Source organism: Benincasa hispida, chromosome 9, assembly GCF_009727055.1.
Source record: "Benincasa hispida cultivar B227 chromosome 9, ASM972705v1, whole genome shotgun sequence".
Lineage (NCBI taxonomy): Eukaryota > Viridiplantae > Streptophyta > Magnoliopsida > Cucurbitales > Cucurbitaceae > Benincasa > Benincasa hispida.
This window is the reverse complement of record NC_052357.1, coordinates 74,392,870-74,413,705: the sequence shown is the minus strand read 5'-3', so window position 1 is coordinate 74,413,705 and position 20,836 is coordinate 74,392,870. Positions and strand designations below refer to the sequence as shown.

General features: G+C 33.4%; 1 protein-coding gene and 1 pseudogene across 4 annotated transcripts; both read left to right on the top strand.

Moving 5' to 3' along the window:
• Positions 1-10,965: 10,965 nt before the first annotated feature.
• LOC120085873 (protein transport protein Sec61 subunit alpha-like) lies at positions 10,966-17,983 on the top strand. 4 transcript variants are annotated; one of them, XM_039042116.1, is made up of 8 exons: positions 10,966-11,124; positions 11,380-11,580; positions 14,883-15,256; positions 15,944-16,171; positions 16,281-16,635; positions 16,723-16,850; positions 16,988-17,123; positions 17,306-17,983. In XM_039042116.1, the coding sequence occupies exons 3-8, from the start codon at positions 14,913-14,915 to the stop codon at positions 17,543-17,545; spliced, it is 1,431 nt and encodes a 476-aa protein (XP_038898044.1). In that variant the 5' UTR covers positions 10,966-11,124; positions 11,380-11,580; positions 14,883-14,912; the 3' UTR covers positions 17,546-17,983. The 4 variants fall into 4 exon arrangements, with proteins under 4 accessions (XP_038898044.1, XP_038898045.1, XP_038898048.1 ...); XM_039042117.1 differs by having other exon boundaries at positions 10,993-11,145; XM_039042120.1 differs by having other exon boundaries at positions 11,005-11,128.
• Positions 14,388-14,510, top strand: LOC120087411 (annotated as a pseudogene).
• Positions 17,984-20,836: the final 2,853 nt, after the last annotated feature.

The window sequence follows — 20,836 nt, the reverse complement described above, 5'->3', positions numbered from 1 at the left end:
AGAAAGGGGCTTGACTGAGAAGAGAGAAGGGATCGAGAAGGAACGACGGGGTATGGTTTGGCCTAGTCCCGGGCCTGGACAGGTATGGGGCCGGATGGCTTGGGAAATGGGGCGAGAAGGGGGAGGGACGGCCAGGCTAGTTTGTGACCCAATTCTGGGACCAGCCAGGTATGGGGTCGGGTGACTAGGGAAATGAGGTGGGACTGGGCGAGAAGAGGGAAGGACGACCGGGCTAGTTTGTGGCCTAGTCTCGGGACCAGTCAGGTATGGGACCGGGCGAGAAGGGGTGAAAAGGCGAGCAGTCCAAAAAATAAGCTTCTGGTTTTTTGCCCGGCTGGGCTCAGGACCAGGCCAAAAACCAATAGCTTAATTTATGGACCGGGCGACTAGGGAATGGGGAAGGGACTAGACCAGGAAATCTTCAAACCCAACTATTGGTTTTTGGCCCGATCTTAGGCCCGACCGAGTATTGGGCCAGGCCAAAAACCAATAGTTTTTTTTTTTTTAAAAAAAAAAAATTCAAATACTCTGTCGCGTTGTTGTGTTATGTTGACTTCTAATTTATCCATTGATGAAAAGTGTAGTTTATATGGAACTAGAAATGAAGATTCATCCTAATGATCATTTTCCTGTAGCACTTCCATGTTGTTCCCATATAGGAAAGGTTATCCCTAAAATTAAGAAAAAACTAACTCCCACACAATTAGCCATGTTTAGACGAACATGTTTTGGTCCTCTCCTTGGTACAAACATCATCTTCAATGGACCACTTATCCATTATATTTTTCTTTGAGAGGTAGAGGAACCTTGGAGAGATGTTATTAGTTTTAATCTTATGAGGAATAAGGTATCATTCAACCAAATGGAGTTTGACCTTATTATAGGATTAAAACATCAAACTATAACTATAAGGGGAGAAAATTCTTTTGTCAAACTCAGAGCTAAGTATCTAAATGACAATGAGGGTATAAAGGCATATGAGTTGGACTCTATTTTTCCAACACTCGAGTTTGAAAACGATGTTGATGTAGTGAAAATTGCATTGTTTTATTTTATTGAATTTGCTATGATGGACAGAGAGAGGAAAAAACAAATGGATTTTGAAAATTTAGCAATCATAGAAGACTGGAATAGATTTTGTAATAAGGACTGGAGCAAGAAAATTTATGGAATTACAATCAAACGATTTAACAAGGACTGAAAGATAAAGCACTAGCGTATAAGGGCAATGCAGATGGAAAACAATAGATGTATAGTCTTTATGGGTTTTCCCATGCTTTTCGGGTAATTTAGTTAATTTGATTTAATGAATATTCATTGAATTACACCACTAATACACACTTACATTTCATATAGGTATGGGCATATGAAACGATTTCATCATTATTCGGTCGCGTTACAAACAGATTGAATGACAATGCGATACCATGCATTTTGAGATGGGTGTGCTCACATTCTCCTCCATATAGAGTTATTAAAGACAAAGTCTTCGGGTTAGATGCAGTATGTTCCTTTTTTCTATTTTTGAGTTAGATTTTTTCCCATGATTATAGCTTTTTAGTTTATTTATTCATGATCACAATCTTTTGTAGATAAGGATCACATTGCAACTCGTTCCATCTGAGGAAGAGATTCAGTTTATGAATCGTGTTATGGAGCCACCCATCCTTCCAATTGAACCACCTGTACCACCTCTACCCACAAATGATGGCGATGTTGCTGGACCATTAGAACTACCTCTACCCACAAATGATGGCAATGTTGCTGGACCTTCGAATGCTAAGGAGGTTGATCACAGTGATAGTCAACGAAGCCATCACGGGAAGACCAAGAAGAAGCAGAAGAAGTATCGTAAATTGATTAAGTTAATCAAAGGTCTTGATCGTCACGTGGAAATTTTGGAACGTGACTTAAAGAGCATTAAAAAGTACTTGCGACTATTATCGAAGGTAAGGATATACCATTATGATCCTTGTTTTCTGTTTTCTTCATACATAATTTATCCTATTTAATACATATGCATGATACCTATCCATGCAGGAAAAAGATGTTGATTGCACTAGAGGTGGGGACCATGAAGGTACAAGTGATCATACTGTGACAAACGATGGTGATAGGAATGGTCATTCTCATGGAGCTCTAGGTGTTGTAGGTGGTGATACGGTATCTGTGGTTCTAGGTGACGATGTTATAGATGAAGGGTCAGGTATTGATGGGCAGAAGGACGAGGTCAACATACGCAGTCAACACTTATTCAACAGAGTATACCCGTGAACAAAGAGAGAAAGATCAATATTTTGAACCCTGCATGCAGCAACTACGCGTGAATAAAGGATTTCATAATAATCAAACTTATGACAAGTGCATGTTCTTTCGTGAATATTTACACGACCTCTTAAACCTCCATCTATCACCTCGAACTCATGTTGGTCAATTGGCCTAACTTCATGTCTGCTTGCTTTGTCCGTCGCGTTACGAATTATTGCCATTGCATAGTCCGACAACCTTGATGTACTATTTGATGCATCCATTCGACGTTTGTAATACAAGTCTTGTAACCAACCTCTAATATGGTCTAGAAATGATGTGATTGGTAACTGTCATGCATCTTTTAACACTCCGTTTATGCACTCTGCAAGGTTTGTCATCATTTGATTGTACCTTTTGTTACATGGGTATACCCTAGCCCACCGTTCAAGACCAATATCTTCTAGGTATTTGCATGGACCTGCAAATTAACTCCAATGGTAATTGAATATAGACTCACGACTTGCCTTGGCTGCTTTGTCAAAAATATCCAAAATATCTTTATTCTCAAAATTAGTTAATAAATTAGCTTTCAAGTGATGGATGTAGATACCATGAAATGCTTCTGGGAAGACTGTGATAATTGCCTTTTTTATGCTTGGGTGTCTATCTAATACGATAACCAAATCACGAACTTGCCCAATTGCACATCTTAGTTGCTAAAAAAACCACACCCAAGATTCATCAGTTTCTCTACCAGATATACCAAACGCGATCAGATATATTTGATTATTTCCATCAACCCCAGTCACAAGCAGAAGTTTACCACAGTACCTACCCCCTTAAATGTGTTCCATCCACAATTAAAATAGGGTGAATACAGTTCAGAAACCCTCTAATGGAAGCACCAAGATCCATGAAGACGTGCTTGAAATATTTATCTTCCTGCATATCATATTTAATTATTGAACTAGGATTTTCAATTTGTAAGACTTCACCAAATTTAGGTAACTTCTTGTAGGATTCCTCTGATGAACCCAAAACAAGCACTAACGCTTCTTCCCTTGCCCTCCATGCCTTGTCATAACTTAAACTCACGCCAGACTCTTGTTTTATATCCTTCACAATGTCCTTCGGTCTATATGAACGACCAACGTCTTCAAACTTCGACGAAATTAAATGTCCGAGAACCCAACTAGAAGCTTGTCTATGATCATTAGTCAATATTTCATTTTTACATGTGTGGACATTGTCATACTCAGAGATCTTAAATATTTCACAATTTTTTAATTTAACGGCTCAAAGTCTCCATTTGTATTCTCCAACTAAGCATATAACTTTATATAGTGTCGTGTTCAACTTCTTCACACTAAACTGAAAGTTACCTCTACTTGTTAACATAGATAACCGCATCTTTAAATCCTTCTTAGATATAAATATGTCACCAAATTGACATCTTTAGAAGAATAAGACTGACCTGGCATGACGATTATGCTACTAGATGGATGTGGCAAGTCACGACCCATTGCATGTGACGAGCCTCTATAGTCTTTGATTGTTTGTTCTTTTCCATGCAGTGTATGATGGGTATTAATCTTGGGTTCCTCTCCATCATCTTTCTCCCTCCAAGACCAATCATTGAAATATCGACCTTGGTCTACATCATCCCCTAAATTATGAGTTGCCAAATTACTAGGAGACGAAGTAAGTGATGAGTTAAAATATGTGGGGGGAAAATGAACTATTCGACTTCGTCTTGCAATGTACTGGCCTAGATGTTAAAGGAATTTCTTCAGTTCATCGAATATGTGAATTTTTTGGATGAAATCCTTGATTACTTGAACATTTTGGAAGTGTTGATACGTAAAGAGGTATTACTAAGACCTCTCCTTAGATGAGGAATGTGTGTAGATCTTCATCATTCCGAATTACAAATGCAGGGGCTTTAGATCTCAATTGAAGTATACATCTTATAACAAAATTATACTCATTTGACATTATACCACTTTTCCTATAAACTTCGGTCATGAATTCATTGTAGGTCGTGCCGACCTCAATGTCACACCCCCGCAACTCTCCTCCATCGTAATCCTTTTCCCTTTCATTCCAAACGCCACCGAAACAAATACAAACAAAATGTATTTTCCTACAATTTATAACAAAAATATATTGATGTAATATAGTTAAAGAAAAAGAAAATAAAAAAAGAAACTTAAAAAAAAATTGGCCCGGTCGTCCACCTGGCTGAGTACAACATCAGGCCAAAAAACAAAATGCTTAGTTTTTTGTACGCTCGACTGGGTAAGGGTTAACTCTACCAGGCCTCGAACCAGTCCCAACCCGGTTCTTATCCTGTACATGGGAAGACCGAGTGTAACACCCCGAATTTTCTTTAAATTATCTTGAAATAGTTGGGCATTATTTTGGATATATTGGGGCAAAAAAAATTTAATTTGGAAGGAAATATAATTAATTTAAAAGATATTTATAAAGAATTGAAATTTTAATTTAATTTAAGATAAAATTAGATTAATTTACGTGCGAAAAAGTGTGATTTTAAATTATTTAATTTATCTCAATTATTGGATTGTATGTTTCTTTAATTTTGGTTTTGGTACCCAAATGAAGTTATTTGGAGAAGTTAATTGGTTTAAGATTAATTTAATAGGAGATTTGAAATTATTGGATAAAGATTTGAAAATAAAGAAAAGGAAAAAGATTTGAAAAAGATTTGATAAGAGATTTGGAACTTTTGGAGTATTTTGGATAAAGATTCGGAAGGATTCTTTTAGATAATGATTTGAAAATAAAAAAATGAAAAGAATTGAGATTCTGAAAATTAAAAGAAATTTGAAATTAAGAAGGAAAAAGGGGAAATTATGGTTTTAAATTTTATTCTTACTAATTTTGTAGTTTGAATTCAAATTAAAGAAGATAATTAATTTAAATTGAGTTGATAGGAGAAATTTGGATTTAAGTTAAATTAATTAGACTATGAAATTTCTAATTTCGTTAGATTGTGAAATTTCTAATTCAATTAGAATATGAATTCCCAAATTAATTAGATTATGGATCTCCTAATTAGAGAAAGTGTCTTATTCAAAAAGGAAATCTAATCCATCTACTACTTCAAGTTATGGAATCCCCAATAGTTTAGGATTAGGATTATTTTTCCTCTATAAATACAACCAACCCCTCATTCCAAACCATTCACTTCATTCCAAAGGGAGACCAATTAGAGTTCTATCTTGGACTGAACTCATATTCCTCTGTATTCGGGCATGAAACGTCTCATTAACAAAGGTTGATTTTGGAGATTTTGGTAAGTGTTTGTGATTTTTTCTTGAAAAGATTGTGGACTCCCATTAAGCTTGGACTAAACTCATGTTACCCATATTGTCTTAGATTTAAAATGAAGGTCTGAAGGGATCTTTGAATCAAAAGCAACTTGTCCAATAAATTTAAGGTCGATTATGAGGCAATTTTCATATTGAAGGTTAATTTGGGATTTACATCAAGAAGTTCTTAATCTAAGAGGGTTGGATTGCTTCGTTTATATTGAGGTAAGTAATCTTACTATTGGAGTTGCCTTTGTACCGGGCAATAAAATTAAAGGATAATTTGATGGATCTAAGTCTATATGAAACGGGGAGGATATATAATCATGTGATTTTCTAGTTTTCATTATGTTATGAAGTTTGAGCATGATCTTGTTTTATAAGATATTTTAGACGACTACATAAGCATGATCTAGATCTTATTTGACATATTTGTGAACATATGAGCTTATTGATATGTTCAATGTGCGTGGGGTTCTAAGATATGTATATGAGTTATGTTGAGAAGTTTTTGACATTGGGATAGATGCCACATGATGATAGTGTTGGTTGCCCTCCTAACATAATAATATAGCAGCTCCTATATGATAGCTCCGTGAACTGACGAGTTCACAACTTATGATAGCTCCTATATGATAGCTCTGTAAACTTACGATTTCACAACTTTATGGTAGCTCCATGAATTGATGAATTCACAACTATATTACAGCTTCGTGGATCAACAGGTTCATAACCACGTTACAGCTCCATGTTAGGACGGGTTAAACTGCTCACTAGATGGCCACCTAATGGTGATTAATTATTATATGTGCGTCTCACTTACATGTTCGTATTTATAGGATATAAATGCATAGCCTGGCCTCAGTGGTGGGGTTATTTTTATACCCAACCTTTCATATTTTTATATTTTTAGGTTTTTAGGTAAGAATAGGACCAGACTAGCTAGTGACGAGAGGGACCGATGGTCGTGCCATATGGGACAAAGAAAATCGTTTCCGCTTAATTTATGTTATGTTTTTTTTAAAAAGTTATTTGAATGTTTTGAAATTAGGTTTTTAAGGTTAGATAGAATATTTTATTATTTTGAATGTTTTCTTTGTAAATATTTTTTAGGGCCCCCAGCAAAAGATTTTATCTATTTGTTATTGTATTAAAATTATAAATTGTTTTGCAAGTTGTCTCCATTGTTTTAATGAATTTTACTTCAATAGTCAAAATGTTTTGAATGTAAATGCATAATTATGATTAACGACCCTTATCAGAGCACTTGAAAGGTCAGGTTGTTATAGTTGGTATCAGAGCCTATGTTTTAAGTTCTATAGACTGACTTACGATGTAAGTCCAAGATTTATGCTCTTTATGGCCCATTCACGGATCCTTCGTCCTCGCCAGGTATGTTCTATCAATGAATGTTTTATGAAAAATGTGTTTAGAAGCTTTTCTGTCTAAGCTTTATGTATTGATTAATTGTTACTGCTAGCTTAAACAACTTGAAAGAAGTTAGTGTAAGATGATTATTTTTGTTTTGGTATCATGGAAAGAAAGAAAATGTTATATTTGTTTAAGCCATAAAATAAGGTAGGCAAATTGGAAGTCCACTCAGGTATAGTATAAGTTTTGCATTAAGAGAATAAAATTGGTGGTGCTACAAGAAACTTTATCACAAGACACATGTTCTTAGGTACGAGACTAAAGTTGCTTTATAAGATAAGAAAGAGGTGTATAATAGATTTTAGTTCTATTAAGGATTACTAGATATTAGAGACAAAATGTTTCAAGAGAAATTTTGGAAGATAAATAGGTCACGATCACTTTCATGGTGTCGAAGTTGGTGGACCGAATAAGGTATGTGTTTTGGTTTTTCATGTTACGTGCCTAAAAGGAAGAAGAATGACTAGGAGCATAAAGCGGTAATATGAGGAACTCTTTACAAGACCTAGGTAAGATGAATTGATCAAGGAAGACCAAGATGGTTGAAATTATAGTTGCCTTTAAATGGGAGAAAATGAGTTGTTGGATTGAATTATTTTTAGGGTACTTGGGTTTGGACTATGTTTTGTTGCAATGAAAAGGTTCAAGTTTAATTAATTGACCCAAGAAGAAGAAAAGGTATTTAGAGTTAAAAGCGATATCAACGTGAAGGATAGATTCCTAAAGGTTAAATTTAAGAATTGGATTGTAGATTGTGAAGGGTTACAAATAGTCACATGTTTTGACACAGATATATTTTACTAGACAAGTGGAAAAGAGCATCTTGGTTTTTTTGGTCTTGGAAAAGATAATGGTGAAGGAAAATGAAAGTATTTGAGAAATATTTTGTTGTTCAACGAAGGTAGTTGGGGACGAAAGGTCAAGGTAATGATTTAGTATGAATGTATTTGTTTTGATTTAAAACTTTTGAGGATGAAAGTTTCTTAATGTGGGAAGAATGTAACACACCGAATTTTCATGTAATTTTCTTTAAATTATCTTGAAATATTTGGATGTTATTTTGGATATATTGGAGCAAAAAAAAAAATTAATTTGGAAGGCAAGATAATTAATTTAAAAGATATTTGTAAAGAATTAAAATTTTAATACAATTTAAGGAAAAATTGGATTAATTTACTTGGAAAAATGTGTGATTTTAAATTGACTAAATATTAAAAAAGATAATTAATTTAAATTGAGTTGATAGGAGAAATTTGGATTTAAGTTAAATTAATTAGATTATGAAATTTCTAATTTCGTTAGATTGTAAAATTTCTAATTCAATTAGAATATGAATTCCCAAATTAATTAGATTATGGATCTCCTAATCAGAGAAAGTGTTTTATTCAAAAAGAAAATCTAACCTATCTACTACTTCAAGTTATGGAATCTAAATGAATTAGGATTAGGATTATTTTTCCTCTATAAATACAACCAACCCCTCATTCCAAAGGGAGACCAATTAGAGTTCTATCTTGGACTAAACTCATATTCCTCATGTATTCGAGGATGAAATTGGAGTTTTAACGGACATAGCATGCTGACATTATCAAAGATTGATTTGTGGACTCCCATTAAGCTTGGACTAAACTAATGTTATCCATATTGTCTTGGATTTAAATTGAAGGTTCAAAAGGACTTATGAATCAAAAGCAACGTGTCCAATAATTTTAAAGTTGATTATGAGGCAATTTTCATATTGAAGGTTAATTTGGGATTTACGCCAAGAAGTTCTTAATCTAAAAGGGTTGGATTGCCATTTATATTGAGGTAAGTAATCTTACTACTGGAACTGCCTTTGTGCCGAGCAATCAAATTAAAGGATAATTTGATGGATTTAAGTCTATATGAAACGAGGAGGATATATGATCATGTGACTGTCCAGTGTTGATTATGTTATGAAGTTTGAGCATGATCTTGTTTTATAAGATATTTTACAAGAATGCATAAGCATGATCTAGATCTTATTTGACATGTTTGTGAATGTATGAGCTTATTGATATGTTATGTGCGTGGGATTCTAAGATATGTATATGAGTTATGTTGAGAAGTTTTTGACGTTAAGATAGATGCCATGTGATGGTTGTGTTGGTTGCCCTCCTAACATAATAATATGACAGCTCCTATATGATAGCTTCGTGAACTGACGAGTTCACAACTTTATGACAACTCCTATATGGTAGCTCTGTGAACTGATGAGTTAACAACTTTATGACAGCTCTTATATGATAGCTTCGTGAATTGACGAGCCCACAACTATATGATAGCTCTGTGAACTGACGAGTTCACAACTATATGATAGCTCCGTGAACTAACGAGTTCACAACTATATGATAGCTTTGTGAACTGACGAGTTCACTACCTATGACAGCTCCTATATGATAGCTCCGTGAACTTACGATTCATAATTTTATGATAGCTTCGTGAATTGTTGAATTCACAACTATATTACAACTCCATGGATCGATAGATTCATAACCATTTTACAGCTCCATGGACCGATGGGTTAATTCGCTCATTAGACAGCCACATAATGGTGATTAATTATTATATGTGTGTCTCATTTACATGTTCGCATTTATAGGATATAAATGCATAGCCTGACTCCGGTGGTTGGATTACTTACTGTGTATTTTTATACTCAACCTTTCATATTTTTATATTTTTAGGTAAGAACAGGACCAAACCGGCGAGTGGCGAGAGAGACCGGTGATCGTGCCATGTAGGACAAAGAAAATCGCTTCCGCTGAGTTTATATTATGTTTTTTTGTTTTTAAGTTATTTGAAAGTTTTAAAATTAGGCTTTTAAAGTTAGATAGAATATTTTATTATTTTAAATGTTTTCTTTGTAAATATTTTTAAGGGCCCCGAGCAAAGGATTTTATCTATTTGTTATTTTATTAAAATTATAAATTGTTTTGCAAGTTGTCTTAATTGTTTTAATGAATTTTACTTCAATAGTCAAAATGTTTTGAATGTAAATGCATAATCATGAGTAACGACCATTGTCTGAGTACTCGAAAGGTTAGGTCGTTACATCGGGTCAATTAATTAATTTCATACCCGATGAAGATCTAGTGAAACCCGATTGGGAATCAAACTTACCAACAATTATTTTGTACTTGGTGAAGCCCGCCCGGGTAATTTCAAATTTGCTTTCTACCCTATGACGACCCGATGAAGCCCGATCGGAAATCAAACTTATTCTGTACCCGGTGAAGCCCGACTGAATATCTTAAAAAAGTTACTCTCTTTTTTTTTTCCCTCTTTTTAATTATAAATATCAAATGCAATGCATTATAAAAAGAAAAGAAACAATCAACAAAGCAAGAATAAATCAAACTCTAAAAAGGTTATTTATTTTTGTCAAATTTCCAGAAATTATCGAACTATTGAATACAAATAAAATGAAATACATACTGTGTACAAAATTACAACTTTGTGAAATACAAATTTTGGACTTAATGAATTTCGTTATGGAATAATTTGGTAAAAGAGAACTTTTTGTGAGATTGTAAACAAATCAAATTTGGTGGTGGAGAATTTTTTGTTAATGGTTTTTGAATAAATTAATTTTTTGTGAATAAATTTATGTAGATAATTTTTGGTGAATTATTTTGGTAGGTTGGTAGTTGAAATTGGAGGTGGGAATTTAATAAGAGACACAAGAGTAAATGAAATTTTTGGTGTGAATAATTTTTTTGTTAATGATTTTTAGATAAATTAATTTTTTTGAATAAATTTAGGTGGAGAATGTGAATTAATTTAGTAATTTGGTGGTTGAAATTGAAAATGAGAATTTAACAATGGGCATAAGAATAACTGTATAACTAATATTTACCATGCTTGGATGGGTAAAAAATATAATATCAAACTTCTCATAGGTCATTTTTCCCAATTTGCCTGATTCTTAATATTTCTGTATTATTTGGTTTTGCTGCTGCTATATTATTTTAGCGTGGGAAGAAGAGAGCCCTTTTTCCTGCTGCTCTATTGTCGTTTCTGGATTTCTTTGTGTCTACATTTTGGTTGTTGATTTGACGGTGGTTTCTTCAAGATCTCATCCTCGGTCGGTTAGATCTGCTTGGAAGTAATTTTAGGCTTTTTCTTTCAGAGAATTAGTGGTTGTGCTGCTTTTTCTTGTTGGAACCATCGTTTCTGCTTGATTTCTGATTGAAATTGTTCTTGCGGGTGCTGAAATGTTGCTAAAATTCTACTTTCTGTGAATGTTCTTTGGGAATTTGAGATGGGTTTGTTTGGATTATTTGGTTTCTGCTCTATTTCTATATGGTTTTGATTAGTACATTTTGATTGTTCTTAACAGATCTTCTACACCTGAAACTCCCAACAAGACATCATCTGCAACTCCTAGGGTGAGCAAATTGAATAGAGGAATTGCTAAATCAGAGTCTGATTCTCTTTCTCCTTTGCAAAGGTCTCGCGTTCGATTGACCGGTCCCCTTGACCTGCAACTTCGAAGCTTGCGGTTGATCGTGAATTGCCAAAAGTCGCCACCTCACTTGATGTAAGTTTTAGCCGATGCACCCTATTGTTTGTAGACAATTCTTAAATGTATTTGAAAGCAATTTGGCTTCCCTTTTTGCAGGCCATTGGGTGCCCAATTCAAATTTTGAACTATGAAATAAAAAACAAAACAAATAACCCATTTCAAGAAACAGAAAATTTATTGCTGATTTGCTTTGTTGTGGACAATTCTTGAATGTATTTGAAAACAATTTGGCTTCCCTTTTTGCAGACCATTGAGTGCCCAATTCAAATTTTGAACTAAAAAATAAAAACAATTTCAAAGCAATTTGAACTGGACAATTTGAAAGCAATTTGGCACTCAATGGTACCCTGAATGGTATTTGAAAGCAATTTGGCTTCCCTTTTTGCGCACCATTGACTGTGCCCAATTCAAATTTTGAACTATAAAATAAAAACAAAACAAATAACCCATTTGAAGAAACAAAAAACTTTGCTGCTGCTTTGCTTTATTTGTGGACAATTCTTGAATGTATTTGAAAGCAATTCGGCTTCCTTTTTTACAGACCATTGAGTGCCCAATTCAAATTTTAAACTATAAAATAAAAACAAAACAAATAACCCATTTGAAGAAACAAAGAAATTTGTTGCCGCTTTGCTTTGTTTAACTTGTTGCTGCTTTCCTTTGTTTGTGGACAATTCTTGAATGTATTTGAAAGCAATTTGGCTTCCCTTTTTGCAGACCATCGAGTGCCCGTTATAGATTTGCAGATCATCGAGTGACCAAGTAGAGTTTCAATGTTGTATGAGCTCATTTGATGAATTTTAAAAAACAACTAAAACTTTCAATGTTGTATTGGAGAGATTGATAAAATTTTAAAAAATTAAGTCCATAAACTAAATTTATAATTTTAAAAGTCGAAAGATTAAATCCTCATTTTTAAATGCTTAAATTAAATTGGTATGACCTCAACTAGTTTTTAATTTTTGAAAATTAAGCCTACAAACAATTTCTCCACTTCTAAATTTTTTTGCTTTGTTACATACTTTCTACCAATATCTTCCTCCATTTCTAAACATCTTATTGCTTACATTGTGTTCGGATTGATGAAGGACATGTTTGGATTCACTTTCTAAGTTCTTAAAGTATTGAAGTGTGTTTAGTTTTTGAATTAGAGTTAATTATGATTCTATAATTATTTAAAAATTAATTGATTATTGATAATGAATTTTAGTTTTCTTTAAAAGATTACTTTGATCCACTTGAAAAACTAGAACATGTAGGTATTGATATCAGTTCAATGGCTTTTGTTGCTCTAGTATTACTTTCATTAGTTCTGTGTTAATTTGGTTTTCTGAATGAAAAATTTCATGCCTAAGATAACTTAATGCACAAATGTAGTTGAAGAGTTATAATTTGTCTTACTTTCTTCAAGTTTGTGATATTGTAAAGCTAGAAATGACTAGTTGTATGTATTGAAAACTTGTTCGTTGTCCCACACCTTTTTTTTTAAGTTAGATCATTGCTCATCATCTTTTCTTACTAGATTTACAATTATGGATAAAGGTATTATTAATATGGGGTGGATGGTAGTTTTGATGAAGTTTTGGAAATGGAATTTGTGAAATTGTTCATATTGGGCTGACTGTTAGAATTATGTTCCTTATATTCTTTTAGAAATGTTCATATGGGTCTGTCCATATTCTTCTAGTTAACTTAGAAAATCCTTTGTGGAGTTGTAAAGTTTTATAATGACAATGTTGAAGAATGTTATTTTTTGTCAAAGGTATTGGAGGAAATTTTGGTTTATAAGATTGAAAATGTGTTTAGTTGTTTATTTGGTTTGATGGATATTTGTCATAATATAATACATCATATGTGATTGCTGGACCAATATACAGGAACAATTTGTAGGTAAACATCTATATTAAATTTTTTTAAAATTTAACAAACATACTTGATGAGTTAAATGTGTCAAGATATAGATATATTTGACAAGTGGAAATTGTCAAGAAGTTTTGTACTTGACACTTTATTCTTATCAAGAACACCTATATTCTTGACATTTTTGAAGTATCAAGTAAAGTATTTCTTGAAAAGTTTCACATATCAAGTGAAACTGTTCTTGATGTTTTTTATTTATCAAGAATGCAAATATTTTTTTACATTTCAAACTTGTCAAGTGTCACTCTTCTTGACATTTTTCCTAGTCGAGAACATCCACATTATTGACACTGGACTCCTTGACGGTTTTTAAAATGTCAAGAAAAGTGACACTTAACATTAAAAAAACGTCAAGAAACACTGTTTTTGTAGTAGTGTCGAGACTGTTTTCGCCAGACGAGAACAAAAAGTTAGATTTACTGGAAAATGGTTAGAAGTACGAATCTTAGTCACCAATGCCATCTGTCACACAGACCACAATCCAAATATTCAACTCAACAATCAAATAGGCAAAACAACAACAAAACACACACATAAATTTGGAATCTGTCTTAAATCTCGGTGAAGAACTCGGTGGAAAACTCGTCTGAGATCGTGTCATAATAGTGAAGAACTCGGGCCATTTACACCAGTGTGCCATGAGATTAGGGTTTTGGTCCCATTCTATAAAAGAACTCAGGGATGAGCTCAAGCCACATTTACCCCAAGATTCTATACAAAATGCCCAAAACTCAAATGGTCTTACATCCAATCTCGGTACGCATCCAAACAATCTCGGCCCCACTTTATTGAATCTCGATCGAGATTCAAACATATTCAATCGAAATAGCATGTATTGTATCCAAAAATTCATCAATAACAGACAACATACACAAAAAAGGAACAAATATTGCAAGAAAAATATACCTTTCTTGGCCTTTTGGCTAAGATCAAGTGTAGTATCTGTTTGTATCAGTTTAATATTGCAAGAAAAATAATATCCAACCCAGATTTCTCATATATTTTAGGTACATTCTAAAACCCTAGCCCAACTCTAATTTAAAATGAAACAATATACTTAAAGAAGGAAATAGTGAAATACCTCTAAAATAAGTAAGCTTAGGATGCAAATAACCGTGGGGAAGGAAAATTTCAAAGTGAAAGCAGGGATATCTTGGGCGAGATGAGGACCTGGATCGCCGGAATGGTTTCAGTGTATATGAAAGGGTTTTCTAAAGCAGGGGTATTTTCGCCCTTTCAAATGTGAAAAGTAAAAGGAGGTTATTTTGGACAATTTCCCAATTTTGTTCTAAGAATCGGTTGAGATCTGGAATTGTCCATCTCTGCCTTCTAGATCTATCGAATGCGTATGTCTAATGTTCAATTATTGACCTTTTTTTCTCTCTATTTTGATGCAGTGTTGTTGATAATAAGTTGGTTGAAGGAAGATGGGTGGTGGGTTTAGAGTCCTTCATCTGGTCAGGCCGTTCCTTTCATTTCTCCCTGAGGTGCAGAGTGCCGATCGGAAAATTCCATTCAGAGAGAAGGTTATTTATACTGTCATCGCCCTTTTCATCTTCTTGGTATGCAGCCAGCTTCCTCTGTATGGGATTCACTCCACCACGGGTGCAGATCCGTTTTATTGGATGCGTGTGATCCTCGCTTCCAATCGTGGTACTGTCATGGAGCTTGGGATCACCCCCATTGTCACATCTGGGATGGTGATGCAACTCCTGGTTGGGTCCAAGATTATTGAAGTCGACAACAATGTGCGGGAGGACCGTGCTCTCTTGTAAGTTCTTATATAAATTCACGATCTATTTGTCGATTTACCGTGCTTGCTGATTGTTGGAGCTAGTAGATGGAAATATTATTCAATATGGGTTGGCAATTTTACAACTACTTGTTTTGACCATGCATCCTCCTGTTGCGTTCATTGAAGATTTTTTCCCCGTAGTTGTTCCATTTCCAATCGTGCCCTGCAGTAGTTTTTCTAAGTTGTCATAGAAGTTTGTTTGCCAACATTTTTTTAATCTACTTATAAATTTTTTTTAGAATCACAGCCCACATTAAATACTTGGTTTGAATAAATATCTGTCATAGAAGTTTGTTTGCCAACAATAGAATCACAGCCAACATGCTATAGTTTATTTTCTGTAAGTCATGCGTATTGGTGAACAATGATGACTTGAATTACTATGGCTGCCTTTCTTGTTGATTAGTATGATGATATCTATTATAATTTACTGACCAATGGTTAATTTCTTTGGTTTCTATTGTTTTTCTATAGTTTGTAGCATTTCATTTTCCTAGTGTTATTATTATTCTAGCTGATTGTGAATGCATTGATTCTTTACAATAATATTTCCTTTTTGAGATTCGAGATACCATATTGATAATATGATTTCTTTTCTGTTCCACATTCACCTGTATTCTAATTTAATATGTATATATCTTTTTCCAATTATTTTCCAATCAGAAATGGTGCACAAAAATTGTTGGGCATCCTGATAGCCGTTGGTGAGGCAGTTGCTTATGTTCTTTCGGGAATGTATGGTAGCGTCAGCCAACTTGGCGTGGGAAATGCTATTCTTATAATCGTTCAGCTGTGCTTTGCTGGTATTGTTGTCATATGCTTGGATGAGCTTCTCCAGAAGGGATATGGTTTAGGATCTGGAATTTCCCTCTTCATAGCAACCAACATGTGGTAAGTTCTCCTAACCTTTCTGTCATCCTTTCTCATCAAATTTATGTGTTTACATATTTTTGGTCACACTATCATTAATGGACTTTTCAAAATTGTCTGGATTTTGCAGTGAGAATATTATTTGGAAGGCATTTAGTCCGACCACCATTAACAGTGGAAGAGGAGCTGAATTTGAAGGAGCTGTCATTGCATTATTCCATCTGCTGATTACCCGGACAGACAAGGTTCGTGCATTGCGGGAAGCATTCTATAGGCAGAATCTTCCTAATGTGACAAATCTGCTTGCTACAGTTTTGATCTTCTTAATTGTTGTCTACTTCCAAGGGTTTCGGGTGGTTTTGCCTGTGAGGTCAAAGAACTCTCGTGGGCAACAGGGTTCTTACCCAATTAAGCTTTTCTACACCTCCAATATGCCAATTATCCTTCACTCTGCTCTTGTTTCCAACCTTTATTTCATCTCTCAGGTAAGTTCATTTTTCTACATTGATGCAAAACTGATATTCACTTGCCAATGCCTCCTCCTAACTGATTGCATGGAATTGTATCTGCAGTTACTGTACAGGAAGTACAGTGGGAACTTTCTGGTGAATCTTCTGGGTATATGGAAGGAATCTGAGTATTCAAACGGCCAATCCATCCCTGTTGGTGGCCTTGCTTATTACATCACCCCACCATCAAGGTAATATCCTTAGTTCCTGCTAATGACCCCCACTCTCCCACCATCCCGAAGAAAACTATATAGAGAAAAAAATGTACTCTATATTGCCTATCATCTATGTGTTCTTTTTGTGTAATATGTGCTGTTTCTTCTTTCAGCTTAGCTGATATGGCAGCCAATCCCTTCCATGCTTTGTTCTATCTTGTTTTTATGCTATCAGCATGTGCACTCTTCTCAAAAACTTGGATTGAAGTTTCTGGTTCCTCTGCCAAAGATGTGGCCAAGCAGCTGAAGGTATGATTTGGTCCTATGTGCTTTCTTTCAGTGAAATATCAAATTACATCCTTCTAGCTTTTGTCATATTTATTCCACTTGTGTTAAAATGAAAAGTCTGCTCACTGTAGTTTAAGAATCGAAGGTGTAGAACTTTCGATTGAGTGATTCCTGATTTGCCAATGCTTTGATTTGATTTGCAGGAACAACAAATGGTCATGCCTGGACACCGTGAATCTAACTTACAGAAAGAGTTGAACCGTTACATACCCACAGCTGCAGCATTCGGAGGAATGTGCATTGGTGCATTGACCGTGTTGGCTGATTTCATGGGAGCAATCGGTTCTGGAACTGGAATTTTACTTGCAGTGACAATTATCTATCAATATTTCGAGACCTTTGAGAAGGAGAAAGTCAGCGAACTGGGTTTGTTTGGTTTCTAAACTTTTTTTCATTTCAGTTTAATTTATACTTTGGTGGTGCCAAAGAGCTCCCTGTCAATTTTGGTGCCTAGGGATTTTCACAAGTCTTATGGTTAAAAAATCTTATGATCTTAAGTTGAAGAACCAGGTATAACTCTAGCTTTCTTTCACTGTAAGAGCACAGATAATTTCATCTTGAGATGAGACTCTGAATCTCCACGCCTTCTCTTTTGCGCTTCTACTTTCGTGTTCATTTTTCTTTTTTCCGCAACAACAATACAGTAGAGTTAACAGAAAAAAAGGAGTCGGGTTTATATGTTAGCTATAGGTGGTTATTGTCTGAACTCTAAAGGCGTGTGGTAGCTGAAATGTCCAATTGTTGGTCAGATTAGGAAAGCAAGCTACCGTGTTTGTAGGTTTTTGAAGTTCCAAATTTTCAATTTGTAACACTTTGGATTATTTCTTTTGCCTTTTCTTCCTTATGTGGAACAATTGGTATTTAGAATCATTTCAATTACATATATTATTGTTACTCTTTTTCTTTAGCTGCATTCATTTGTTTTTTTTTTTTTTTTTTTTTTGAATAATTACTACTATCCTTCCAGCTTTTGAAGATCTAATAAAGGGCTGGCTTAGTGAATGATTTCATTTGCGTCTTTCTGTTGACTGTTGATTGCTGGCATTCCTTTACTGAATTTCATTGTGGTGAAATCAGAAATGTACAGCAAAATCTCATCCTTTTTTATTCAAATTACGACCTATGTATATATGATACAGAAGAGGTGAGAAAAATAAGGAAGATCATAATAGTGGTACAACGAGATACAATGGGGAAGTTACAAGTAGATTCATCGAATATTGTTTAATGACAACAATGACATTTTAACACCGTGGTTCATATTTGCCGTTGTGTTTAGGGGCTTTGGAGCACATTTTCCAGGAAATGGAAAAACAATCATAATAATTTATTAAATTCGGTTAAAGATTGACCAAATCGTTGACTGCACCTTGGTTTATTTTAAATCTTCATCCTTAGTTTTGAGGTTAAAAATTCTTTGTTAAGAAAACCCATTTTTTTATCCCATCCTTAGATTGTGAGCTCTTTCATAGAGATAATAGAGAATAGAGAATGCATTTTTTATCCCATCCTTTTAAGGGCCTTTTTAACACATAATTTAAATAAATAGATCTAATTATATAATTATGTTAACTTTTTTTATTTTTTATTTTTTACCGGATTAGTCTAATGGACAATTATTTTACTCGAAAGTTTGACCCAATTTATATTCCGCATTCCTTACCATTCACTTTTTCTTTAAAAAAAATCTTTTAATTATATTAATACGCTTTTATTAACTTCCTAAAATGGTTTAAAAAATCAAATGGAATAAATGAATCAAAACCAACATTTTAAAAAATTAAATGGATCATAAAAATGGAAAATTGACCAATACGAACTCTTTAAGAAATTAAATAGATCAAAATGAACGTTCCAAAAGTATATAAACTAAATGAATAAAAGTAGAAAGTGTAATGATTAAACTAGACCGTTTAAAAACACAAGAAACAATGAAATGATTCAAATGTACGAGAATTAAAAATAATATTTAAACAACAAAAATATTATGTCGATTTGAGACCACCACTAGAAACTTTTCTTTAGAAATAGGGCTCATTTGATTGATTCACTAGGGGTTTCTTGATGGGAAAGGTCCTTAAATCCACCAGAAGCAAATCCCTTAAAAAATCAAAGTATAAATCTAAATCATTTATTTGGAAACAAACAATAACTATAAGATTATTGGAATCATCAAATCTTTTTAATAATTATATTGTGTGTTCCAATCAGATGCATGCATACTCTCAATCACTTTGACACCCCATGATTATGACTTTCTCACCTAAGCCCTATATATATTATATATTCAAAAGAAAATCCCATTAAACAAACTTTCCTTAATTTTTGGTTTTAACTATTGCGGAAGTGAAATTGATTTATTTTTTCTTTTTATTAAATATACTAAAATAAAATATCTCAAAACTTTAAAATATATGTCAATTATATCTTTGAATTTAGAAATCCGTTAAAATATGTACTCTAGAAGAGTTTTTCGTTAAAATAAGAAGGAAATTGGAATGATAGATATGTATAAAAATGAGAAGGTATCTATTATATCATTCTTAACATTATTCACATAAATTGAGATGATAAAGGAATATGCAAGACAATAATAATGTAAACGATTTTAATGATGTATTTTGAAATGAAATCAATGATGATGGCGATCTAAATCTTTATGTAATTGTAAATAATATCGTCTATTCATGATTTTTTTTTTTTTTAAATTAATCATTATAAAGTTTATAATGTAATTTTTTAAGTTCAAGAATAAAAATGAAAATTTTGGAAGCTTGGAAGTATAATTGAAACTTTTCCAAACTTTTAGAAATATTTGGTATAAACTTTTAAAATTACCATGCATTCGATTTTAAGATGATAGAAGCTTGAATATATTTTCAGCCAATACCCTCTGTGGAAAGTGAGAGGCCCATTTATATGGTGGCATCCACCTACCTTTTATTTATTTATTTGTTCAAATTTTAATTAAGAAAAGAAAATCATTCTATTTTCTCAATTTTGATTCTAATTTTTGTTTGTCCCTACCCTTCAAAATTTTGTAGTTTTGGCCTTAGTTTTATTTTTAACTTTCGTGTTTTGAGTTTAATTTTCATTTAATTTATAGATTTCAGTTATTTACACTCTTCTCTCAAGTTTTTACCAAGAATTACTCTAAAATATGTTCAATTTTTTTACACCATATGTGGGATGGGAGATCGAACTTTTGATCTTGAATTAATCTTACAAATGTAAACCACGTTTACTTGGGAAAACATAATAAATCAATAGTAGTATGAAAAGTGAGTCTCATTTGATTATGTTTGTTGTTGTCTACCTGTGCTCAGTAATCATAATCAAATGCAAGACCTATTTTCAAATTTATAATTGAAGAATACAATCCAATTGAAATGCGGAGGGCGATCATTTCGATTGCATTTTAAAATTACATGAAACTAAATGATCGATATCCTTACTATTATCCTCACGATTATAGTTACAGTTACTACTGTTATATTATGAGAAATATGAATCTGTTGCATTTACTGATATTGTTACCGTTACCGTTTGACCAAAGACAGTAACGGTGGCAGTAACAATAATAGTAAATGTGATAGATGTATAATTCTCAGTAAACGAAATCAAAGCAATCCAATTACGTTTGCAATTGTGATACTTTTCAATTACATAATTTT